The sequence below is a fragment of the Notolepis coatsorum genome, assembly GCF_963971535.1.
Source record: "Notolepis coatsorum genome assembly, chromosome: 15".
NCBI lineage: Eukaryota > Metazoa > Chordata > Actinopteri > Aulopiformes > Paralepididae > Notolepis > Notolepis coatsorum.
This window is the reverse complement of record NC_140179.1, coordinates 49,679,649-49,692,148: the sequence shown is the minus strand read 5'-3', so window position 1 is coordinate 49,692,148 and position 12,500 is coordinate 49,679,649. Positions and strand designations below refer to the sequence as shown.

General features: G+C 43.5%; 1 protein-coding gene across 1 annotated transcript in view; it reads right to left on the bottom strand.

The window, feature by feature from the left end:
* Positions 1 to 12,500, bottom strand: part of ano2b (anoctamin 2b) — a gene marked incomplete at both ends in the record, with an annotated part of 266,111 nt that overhangs the window by 158,704 nt on the left and 94,907 nt on the right. Inside the window, 1 exon segment of the mRNA XM_084330997.1 lies at positions 4,516 to 4,602. Coding sequence (XP_084187123.1) covers positions 4,516 to 4,602 — 87 coding nt within the window.

The following is a 12,500-nucleotide window of genomic DNA, read 5'->3' as shown; positions in this document are numbered from 1 at the left end:
AAGATCACAGCATTTTGGGACAACCAAAATTTTTTTTATACGTCTTTGTAAAATATGATTTCTCATTTCGACATACATATTTGTGTCAGCACTTATTCATAACTAGTTGTAAATCTTTGTATATATACCTAATGGGTCCTGCATTCACATTCTCACATCAATTTTGGTAACAGGAGTGGGAATAATTATTTACCAAATGTCAGGATGTGAGGATTGGTTCTTTCCCCACCACAGGCTTCTTAAGATTCTGTGATGATTGGTCCGTTGCCGAACGCACACTTCTAAGTCAAGTATCAATTACCATCACGCACCTGATGTGTGTTCTAATCAGCGCCCCAGAGGCTTCATATACTCTGACCTTCTGTCATTCGATGCCGGGTCGTTTTGAGTACTACTGTTCTGGAATACAACTGCATATACCTGCCTTTCCCCGTCGCTGTTCCTGTCTTCTTTCTCTCCAGGACCTTTTTGTGGAGAACCGCTGTGGAGAACCTGGTTCCCCGTTTGGAGCTGCGCCTCGTTATCTGCCCGTTTTACGCGTTGTGCTCTGGTGAGTTTTTGGAAACAGTCCTTTTTGGATTATCAGTTTTTTGTGTGTTAGTATAACACTGAAGAATACTGTGTTGTTTTTCACTGGACTCAGCTAACTTGTGTGTGGTACACCGAAGATCAAGTCACTTGGGATTAATACTGGACTCAGTCACCTCTCTGCCTCTGTGTGTTCGTTGGGCTGTTTCTGATTTCTCTCTCTCTCCGTTTTCCACCGTGAGTGAAAGCTGGGAGTATCTGCAGAGCCGCTACAACGTCACATGCCAATTCCTCACCACTATCTACTGGGAGTATCTGCAGAGCCGCTACATCGTCACATGCCAGATCCCCGTTTGTTTGATTACTGTACCTCATCCATCTTGTGACTCTGTAAATAAATACGCCCTAGCTTTTGGCTAACTCTGAACTTCCTGTCTGTGCCGTTGCGTTTGAGGTCGGTTACAAACCATAACACAGGAGTCACTTAACAAGCTACTAGCAAAATATTTAAAGACAACTCATTTATTTATTATCTCTATTTTGTGATGCCAGAACGGACAGATTACTTGCACAGAGGCCACCCTAACCAGTTAACTAAAGGCAGTCCACATCAAGTAGAAAGAGCTAAATCTGTCAACAGACAGCATAAAGATTACCTCACATGATATGGACTGTCTGGAGATGTCAAAAGCCCTCAACACGAGTGCGTCATCTGTAGGGAAAGGTTATGCTAGAGATGTTCACTAAGGCTAACAGTGCTACCAGGTAAGTTGAAGAGGCTCTTCACTAAGACACCGTGATTCCCTCCCTCCCTCCCTCCCTCCCTCAAGTTGTGAAGTTAATGAGATAGATAATTAATTAATTAAGACGTTAATAGGCCTTTTTCAGTTTCTCCAGTCCACTGATTCCGTCCCGATATACAGTATTGTAGCCACATTGTGCATCAGCTACTGTAGTTTTTTGTAAAGTGAATTATAACTAAAGCCACGGAAGATTAGTGATGTGTGATTGCCCAGTATAATTTTGTAATGACAGCTGTTCTCTCTGTCTCTCTCTCTCTTCTCTGTATCATGCTCTACATCTCTCTCTTTCTCTCTCTCTTTCGCTCTCTTTCGCTCTCTTTCGCTCTCTCTCTCTCTCTCTCTCTCTTCCTCTCTCTGTTGCTTTTCTCTATACTGTATCTGTTTCTGTCCTATTTTGCTCTCTCTCTACCACTCTTACTCCCTCTACCTCTGTATCCTCTCTCTCTCTCTTTCTCTCTCTCTCTCTCTCTCTCTCTCTCTCTCTCTCCCCCAAAATCCACAACCCCTCCTCTCACATATTCTGGATTATGATTATTACCGGGGCTGGTGACATGATACGTGTTTAATCCAGATAAGAGATGAATACAATCATATTCCACATAGAAGCTTGTGCTGCTAACATTGCACCGTTCTCTCGGATTGCACATCAACAAGGCATAGTTTTCTTACTGAATCAGTCATAGGTCTTGATATCATAAAATCACAACATACATTGGCTTATTATTGTTGCTATTTGTATTTCATCTCAACAATAATGTGTTGCACACATGTCTTGCAAGCTCTTGTACTGATTCATATAAATAGGCCATTGACATCTGCCATATAGGGGAAATATCTCTAATGACAATGTAATCATGACACTTGAAACTATCTGCATTATTGATTACTGTGACTATACGTTGGTGCATCTTGGGCCCAAAATGTTTGAGAACCACGGGCACAGCAAGAAACACACACACACACAGACACACACACACACACACACACACACACATGAGCACACACACATATGTCATACATACACAATGTATATATATCCACCATGTGAAAGTATACATAACACACACACACACATACACATTCACACACGCACCACACACACCTGCGCACGTACTGACACATAAACAGAAGTACCTGCCGCTCCCACCTAACTTTCCAATGCACACACACACACAAGTAAAAAGTAAATGCTCATGGAGGGACACACACATGCACACACACGCACGCACACACACACACACACACACACATCTGAGACAAAAGTCGCCTGGCTCGCCTCCAACCCGACCCACAGCGGTTGTCAGCTGTCAGAACATTTTAACTCAAAGGTCCAAACCGTCTCGGACATGAGACGTCACATAACTAGGTCATCTTCTAGAACCCTGAGTAACGGATTCATACCCACAACCATCTCTGGCTTTTGTGCGTTTGTTTGTTTAGGAATAGGATGTGTTTCATGAATAATAAAAACTTAAAACACACAGAAAGTCATCAAGCAGTTGCTGTGGTTGTTTTTCTTTCTGTTTTAGATGTGAAGCGGCTCAATGAACAGCAATGTCACTCACTCACCCACTCACTCACTCACTGGCAGCACCCCCTAGTGGCAGCTCACTCTCATGGCACTTTGTGTGAGCTTTACACCCATGACACTGACCTAGTTATTTTACTATCTACAATACAATATTAAATCACAAACACTAAACTATACCACCAAGACAGAATCACCATCCAACGACGTTTGAAGCAGGAAAAAGGGTCAAAGTTCAGGGAATGATTATTTTAATTATATGGTTATACTATGTACAAGGTTAGCCAGTCACCCAGAGAAAGGATTATGGTTTGGACGTCAAGACTTTCCACAACTTTCCTTGCATGCTGGGGGGGGAAATGGAACGTATGATGCCAGGAGTTCAATCAATCTCACACAACGCACACGCACACACACACACACACACACACACACACACACACACACACACACACACACACACACACACACACACACACACACACACTCAGAGAGTTATCTGAGTTAGCAGGTCAAAGTTGAACAAACAGAAGTACCTGCCGCTCCCACCTAACTTTCCAATGCACACACACACACACACACACACACACACACACACACACACACACACACACACACACACACACACACACACACACACACACACACAATGTTCAATGGTTGGAATCCTCTTAGCCGCTCCCACATTGGTTGAGCGTCAGAGAGTTATCCGAGTTTGCAGGTCAAAGTTGAACAAATAATGTGAACCAAGCAAACTAAACTTACCAAAGCATTCCTAGTTTGCATGCTCTCTTCCACTGACGTGAATCAAAGGCAAAGACCTTTCCATGCTCGTATGACCAGGCTATTAGGAGGAAGATAATTAAAAAAAATATACTAGTCAGTAGCTCAATAGATGGAATAGAGGCAGCCAGAGGAAGGGACAGCAGGAAGAACAGATTACTGTCTGCAGAGGAGAGGAAAGGAAGAGGAGAGGAGAGGAGAGGAGAGGAGAGGAGAGGAGAGGAGAGGAGAGGAGAGGAGAGGAGAGGAGAGGAGAGGAGAGGAGAGGAGAGGAAAGGAGAGGAGAGGAGAGGAGGAGAGGAGAGGAGAGGAGAGGAGAGGAGAGGAGAGGAGAGGAAAGGAGAGGAGAGGAGAGGAGAGGAGAGGAGAGGAGAGGAGAGGAGAGGAGAGGAGGGGAGAGGAAGAGGAGAGGAAGAGGAGATGAGAAGAGAAGAGAAGAGAGGAGAAGAGAAATGAGAAGAGAGGAGGATGAGAGGAGAGGAAAGGAGAGGAGAGGAGAGGATGAGAAGAGAGGAGAGGAGAGGGAGAGGAGAGAATGAGAACAGGAGAGGAGAGGAGGGGAGAGGAGGACGAGAGGAGAGGAGAGAGGAGAGGAGGATGAGAGGAAGAGGAGAGGAGAGAATGAGAAGAGATAAGAGGAGAGGAGAGGAGAGGAGAGGAGAGGAGAGGAGAGGAGAGGAGAGGAGAGGAGAGGAGAGGAGAGGAGAGGAGAGGAGAGGAGAGGAGAGGAGGAAGGAGCAACTTAATGCATCCACTCATGTGTAGAGAGGAGAGGAGAGGAGGAAGAAGATGAGAGGAGAGGAGGAGGAGGAAGAGGAGAGGAGGAGCAAGAGGAGGAGGAGGAGGAAGATGAGGAGGAGGAGGAGAGGTTACCGGGGCTCCTGCAGCCAGAGCAGACAGAAGACTCTGTTTCCATCTGGCCTTCCCTGTGTCTGTCCCATCCTCCTCTCTCTTCTCTGGCTGCAAGACACACACACACACACACTCATACATATATGAAAGCAAACACACATGCAGAACACACGTGTTCATGAAAACACACATACTGTACAAGCACAGATGTTCATGAAAGCACATACATGGCACACACATTGATGAAAACACACACACATGCATGTTCATTCGAGCCCACACAAAGACACCATATATATATATATATGATTTACAAATTACATACTCATGCACAGCGGATGAACACACGTAGAACAGGCAAAAGCACGGTGAAGCATGTGCATTGGAATATGAAACACTCATGCACACACAAAGGCTGTGGGACAGAGAAGGAGACCCAGACACTCCATTATGACACCCAGAGACTCCAGGTGTCATAATGGAGTTGGTGGGATAGGGGGAACTGGAGTCATAATGGAGTCTGTCAGGCCAACATTGTATGTAAATAACATTTGATCGGCTTATCTAGTTGCAACAATAACAACAAAAACGGTTCCTTGTGGTAATTTATCACAGAATAACAATTAATCCAACATGAAGCAGCCCTCTCTCTACCCTCCTCTCCTAAGCCCACACAGTTACAGTGTCATTCATGATAGCACTGAGTATGCTAACTCTTCATATGAGTCTACATCCAATGTTAAACCCACAAGTAAGTAACAGTGTGTACGTTTGATTTATGGCCGTGCTCCTTTTAGACATAACCAGCTCTATACATAGCCCAGCAGCTTGTGGGTATCCGTAGGTCTCATCAGAAACAATGCAAATAAAGTACTAATCGACCACAGGAAAAAGGGTACATAATGTATGTTACTGTATGTTATAGCAATAAGTAATATATTTACTTATTGTATAAGTAATATATTTACATTTCGTATCGGCGAAAGTCGAAAACAAACAGCAAGTTGAAGTTGAAGTTTGCTTTTATTTGTCACGTATAAAGTAGATACTTGGTTCTGTATGAGCCCCTGAGAATGTGCTTCATACAGTAAAAAAAAGTAAAAGAGGAATAAGTCCCAACAATATACAATATACAATACAATACTATATACAATATACAATATACAAACTAAAGTACAACCTAAGTACAATGAAGTAAAAATACAGATAATGAGGTACAAAATGCAGACAATGAGGTACAAAGACTTTTTAAAAGGCAAGATGGAAAATGCAAAATGAGGTATGGATGTAGTGCAGATCTCTTTAACCCCTTATGCTGAGGGCACATTTAGCATAAAACACCTGACGATTGCATACCCAAAGTAATTAGCAATTTATTACTTGAACCACTTATAGCACATGCATGAATGAGTCTGGTCTCTTTTGAAAGGAAACATTCTGAACTTTCTTCCACAACAGGAGCATAATCACTCCTGCTAGTATGCTAATGTGATAGAGTTAGAGGTTTGAACACACTGAAATAAAGATGCCTGTTCGGCATGATTATCCAAAATGGCCGTCCTCTCCCATTCATTCAGAGGCTCTCGTCAAAACAATGGACTTCTTCGTCTTCTTGTGTCACATTCCCCCCTCTCAGCACCCGTATGGATTCGCTTTCGGAGCAGACGCTCCCTGGCTACAATGGTGGTCAATCATTTTCGCCATCAGCTGTGACTGGTCTGTTCAGGACCGTTCACAACCGGATGTGGTCACTCGTCCGAACGGCTTGTCAAATGACGCTCGCCGGATGTTTCATCTTGTAACTCGAGAATGGAATCACGCAATAGGTTGAGTGGGGTGATGATCAAAAGGCGGCAAATTCAACTTTCCAACAATGTATTGGTTAATTGGCGAAAACGCAGCCCGGAGCCGACAGACGAGGGCAAAGTGCTGCGATGCACGCGTGAGTGCGTGACAGCCCGCATTCGGCCCCCTGCAACCACAATAGCAGCATCTACGTAAGCTGTCTGGAGTTTGTTTACCTCGTCGTGAAGCTCTGAAAGCGCTGCCCCAGTGTTGGCTTGAGGAGGAATATAGACTCCGATTAAGATGATAATTCTCTCGGGATGAAGAATGGACGACACTTGATGGATATATATTCCAGGTTGGCCAAGCAGTGGTCCGATAGTTTTTTCACATTCCCCGGATCGCACCAGTTGTTGTCGATCATGAAGGACACTCCACCAACCCTCAACCTTCCGGAATCCTCCGTTCTGTCCTTACTGTGAACGGAGAAGTTGTCGGCCGTCTATATGGCATGGTCTGGGACCTCTGGCCTCAGCCAAGTTTCGGTGAAACAAAGGACATGGCAGTCCCGAATGTCCTTCTGGAATTAGATTCTGGCTCTGTTGTCGTCCAGTTTGTTTTCGATGGACTGGACGCTGGCCAGCCCGATGCTGGGGAGCGCTGGTCGATGAGCCCGGGACCGGAGTTTGTTCTGAATGCCGGCTCTTTCCCCCCATCGTCTCCTACGCCTGGGGAAGGTGTTGTTGTTGTTGTTGTTGTTGTTGTTGTTGTTGTTCTGCCTGAAAATCTCCACCGGCCATTGTTGGTCAGCGAGCCGGCCGAGAGAGCAGTCAAAGCGTTGAGTATATTGTAATTTGTAATCCAATGTCAATAAGTGACGCACAATCTCAACGGAGCCCACAGAGAGGCGGCCGGACAGTGCGGCACCGCCATCTTGAGTTAGTATGGCGTGACCGGGAGTCGAACCAACAATGATTGTAGTTGCAGGTGAGTGCTCTCACTACTAGACAAAGACACCCACCTACCCCTGATACGAACACAGAAATACTGTGATGATGGTTTGTTTTGACGTTTAACAGTTATGGTTAAGATAGAAAGTTGGGTTAAGGTTAGGGTTAGGGTTAAGGTTATGGTTAGTCTTGAGGTAAAGGCACTTCCAATGCAAGCGCCCTGAGTTTGTTCCCCAGCAGCATTTTGAATATATGGACTTTATTTCTAATACATACATTGTACATTTTCATAAATATGTCAATATATTACTTATGGTTATAACATAACGTACAATATGTACCTTTTTGGTCAATAAGTACTTTATTTACATAACGATTGGGCTGCCGTAGGTTAGAGAGCCTATCCACTCCATGAACAGAATCTCAGCCGTGTGCGCCAGCATCACAGACTGCACACTTAGGCTAGAGTGGTTGTCAGAAGTTGTCAATCAATGTAAATCAGTGTGCACTCAATGTAAATCTGTTCTTTTACATGTTCTTCACATACAGGTTAAAACAATTAATTAATTGTATTATTTATTTTTTAATAATACATTTAAAACGGGTCCAACAGACCCGAAACACTACACAAGGGTTAATTCCCTAAAATGAACATCATACTCCTAAATTTGTCAGCGGATAGTATTTCTATCAGAGGGGTGAAGCAAACCAACCTCCTCAACTCTGCTAACTCTGCTACATCTAAACCGGTCAGTCTGTGCCGACCTGTCACACTGCAACACCAGTCCCTGCCAACACCAGTCCCTGCCGACACCAGTCCCTGCCAACACCAGTCCCTGCCGACACCAGTCCCTGCCGACACCAGTCCCTGCCAACACCAGTCCCTGCCGACACCAGTCCCTGCCGACACCAGTCCCTGCCAACACCAGTCCCTGCCAACACCACATCTGCCACAGGGCTGGGGACGTTACTATCAACATAATGATTACCTTTATCGAATTGTAATCCGCTAAATAATCCGTAGGATTTTTGCCTCCCAATATCCATGCAGTTAAACCAGGGGTTCTCAAACTGTTTTTTTTATTTTATTTAGGAATTTTTTTGGGGACCCCACACTTAATGTATCGCGTAATTTCAACGTGGAATTAAGGAATATCACAATAAAAGCACACGTTGTTGAACTTGATCATGCGTATTTATTAGAAAATTGTACTACGATTCGCCTGTTCGAATCCAGCTCCCGGCGTGTCACCAGCTTGGCTGGCCGTTCACACTAATACAATTGGCAGTATTAGAGGGTGGGAAAGCTGGCGTGGTGGGTCCGGGTCGTTGTAAACAGCGACTCCTACAGTTCGGTCGGGGCGCCTGCTCAGCGTGGATAGGATCTAAGGGGGGTAGTGTGATCCTTCCACACGTTACACCCTCTCAGTGAGAGTCCGCGCTGCCAGGTGAAAAGAAGCGGTTGATTGGCTAGACGTGTGTCGGAGGAAGCACGTGATAGCCTCCACTCTCCCAGACCAACTGTGGGGGGTAAGTGCGCAGCGACCAGGAAGGGGATTGGGAATTGGCATAACGACTAAATCGGAGAAAATCGGAGGAAAAAGGAGGGGGAAAAAGATCAATACAAAATAAATAATAATTGTACTACGCTATCAATCCACATTTATAAAACGAGGCATATTTAGCCTAAATATGTTGCCAGAACATAAAAAGATAAATAATAATAATGTTTTACTTGCCAATGCACAAGTAATGCACTGTCATCTACCCGCGACGCCCCCCGTAGTTTGAGAACCGCTAAGTGAAACAATTCATTCCAACTCACAGACTGTAACTGTAATTGATCATTATCTATAACCGTGATTTCAAGTCGTATATAAAATATTTGTTTGTCTAGATAATCTCACGACCATATTTCCTTTCCGCCCTTCGAACGACGAACAATATCTCTATTATTCACCTACTATTCAAAAGCATCACTAAACACAATCACATGTCACCACCAGTAGGCTAACAGATGACAGATGATTGTAATTAGTGCACTGCAACCTTGCCCAGGCCCGACGGGGCCCGGCCCGGCCCGGCGGGTTCGGGCTGGGTAGGCCTTTTTTTTTATAAATAATTCGGGTTCGGCCGGGCCCGGGCACCGCCGTTTTTTATTTATTTTCTTTTTTTTATTGCGTTTTATTATTATTTTCTTTTTCATATAACTAGGGTTATAGGATAACCTTCGTTTTCCTTTAAGATTCGCTTTCTCTTTTGCGCCAAGCTGTCATCAGAGAAACATTTGGATGTAATTACCGCAGCGCGCAGGGAGAACTCAGGCCGGGGACAACTCGATTGGTTGTGTTGGAATATAGCCAGTTGGCGAACGTTTTATTTGTACTTGGATGTATGTAGCCAGTTGGAGAAGTTTTGTTAAAGTTGTTCAACGCGTTGCTGACGTCGTGGTGAGTGATGTTTATTATTTGCTGGGTCGGACTCGCTACCTGTTTTGTTGTGCTTTTCATATGTTGCTCTGCTCAAAATCTGATTTCTGTTTGTATAGTGACTGAGTAGGCTATTGTGTGTCGTGTGTGTGTGTGTCAAAGAAGATTCTATAGCCTTCAATACGTTTTACGAGGCTGCTCTATAAGCGAGCACTGGGAGGGAGGCGGAGGCATAAATGCTTCTTAGTTTTCAGCGTGATATGCGTTATTTAGGCAGACCTATTGGACATTTTCGTTTTTGTTTATTTATTAAGTTAATATATAAAGTGTTTAGAATATTTAAAACAAATACAAAAAAAATTATATTTTAATAATAATAATAATAATTTTTTTTTCGGGTTTTCACGCGGGCTAGGGCTTAAAATATTATTTACAGTCAGGCTTATTTTCGGGCAGGGCCTGAAGTTCACAGGCTCGGGCAGGGCTCGGGCTTTATTTCAAGGCCCTTGCAGACCACTAATTGTAATCCCATATCTAGGGCTGTCTTAAATACTTCGAAGCTTCGTTCGATGGCACAAGCTTCGAAAAAAATAAAAATCGAAGTTAAAAAAAAAATATATATATATATATATATATATATATATATATTTTTTTTTTTTTTTTTTTTTTGTCTCCAAAATCTTGCGCCTCCATTCCAATGAAACGAAAGTAAGCGGCGCCTCGACTCCACCTCTCTACAACAAGCACGTGGAGATTATCTGTGTTGAAAACAACAAGAACATGTGCAGCAGACATGTCGACGAAGAAGCGAAGCAATGCCGTTTGTTGTCGGACAGATTTGTGTTCATTGTGCTGCTTTTTTAAAGTGTCCCGACCCATGTAAAAATATGTCTTAATAAAACGTGCTTAATTAAGTCGAATTCTGCCTTTGTCTCTATCAACTACATATAAATATTTATATAATTGTTTGCTTGATAGACAAAGGTTGCAACATAATTATGTAATGTCATGTTGTTGGCTGTGAGAGCAGCCCCACTGCACCCAGGCAGCGCAGCCGAGTGAAACCTTGTTGGCTGCGTCACAGTCACGAAAGGGGCTACTTAATTAATTAATCCAATCCACTTTATTTATAGAGCACATTTAAAAACAACAAAGTTTACCAAAGTGCTGTACAAGTCCCACAACATAAGATACAAAAAAATTTATAATAATAATAATAATATTAAAAGAAATAAAAAAATAAAATAAAAAGTTTTTTGAAGCTTCGAATTAAAATCGAAGGTCGGAAGGTCAGCCCTACCCATATCACATATCACCCATTACTCCTCAACCACCACTATAGAGTATTTTACTGTTCCTAGACAACGGTGACATTTTCGCAAACGCGTGTGCAACTCGGTGGCTTACGGAGGTACCAGACGATCTGTCTGCCGCGTGCGGTTATACCTCACGTCCGGAATGCCCCCTGGAGCGTCTCTGCCCGAGGAGGAGGGGGTGACGGTTTGGGTTTTGCAGACGGAAGCAGCAGAGTTTCGCCTATAAGATGCCACGTGACGAGGGAGAATAAAAAGGTCTACGGCGGCAAAGCGGCCCCATCTGTTTCTGTGGTGGTCATCATAAGCCAAGTGGACTCAATCTGATTGACCCAATTTAATACAAACTAGATCAGTAGATTACGGTGCTTGTGCCTGTGGTGCACGCCTGGCCACCGATCCAACCATCATGACGGATAACCCCCCCCGCCCCCTCCCAGTGCTCAATGTGGCCAGTTGGTTCATGCACTCAACAAGCAGCGGGAAGGTAAGAGGTCAGTCCCGTAATCGGTGATGACATACCCGCTCCACATCATTCAAATCGCCCTTCGCTGATACAATTACATTTAAATAGATACAGATTAGGCTTATAATGTCATATCTTCCAGGCCGTGGGTTGATAATGTTCCGTGATCAGCTGTGAAATACTGCGCAGGGGTTAAACATTTATTAGTAACAACTAGGGATGTCCCGATCCGATCACGTGATTTTCCGAAGATCGGGATCAAAAAAAAAAAAACTCTCAGACCCAAATTATTATTTTTTTTAATCCCAATTTCTCACATTACATTCACCCTGAATGTTGACGTTATCCAGGTGAAAAGTTAACTTCATTCAAGCGAGGCATTGCAATCCTTGACATAAATCATTTGATGTATAATTAAATCAAAGGAAATGCGTTTGGGTCTGAGAGTGTGGCTGGTCTGCCGTTGGATAATATTGGTTTGTTTTGGCAAAGATTCTTCTGCTCTGTGTGACAATAAATAAATAGAATAGAATAGAATAGAATGATGATAGCTATTTAAAACCAAAACTAAGGCCTCAGTATGAGTTTAAGACGTGAACATGGTCATGTTTGTTGAATAAAACATTTAAATTAAAAAATTTAAAAAAAGTTTAAAATTCAATTCAATTTAATTTTAATTTTTTTTTGATCGGATCGGGAAATATCGGTATCAGTAGATACTCAAAATCACATGATCGGGATCGGATCGGGAGCAAAAAAACGTGATCGGGACATCCCTAGTAACAACCCCCCCCCCCCTCCCTCAAGGCACGTAAAGGTATGTTGAAAAGGGTTGAAATGGTCCAACTTCTCAATATTCCACTGAATTACACCAACGGAACACAAACAGAACCGCTGAATTACACCAACAGAACACAAACAGAACCGCTGAATTACACCGACAGAACACAAACCGAACCGCTGAATTACACCGACAGAACACAAACAGAACCGCTGAATTACACCAACAGAACACAAACAGAACCGCTGAATTACACCAACAGAACACAAACAGAACCGCTGA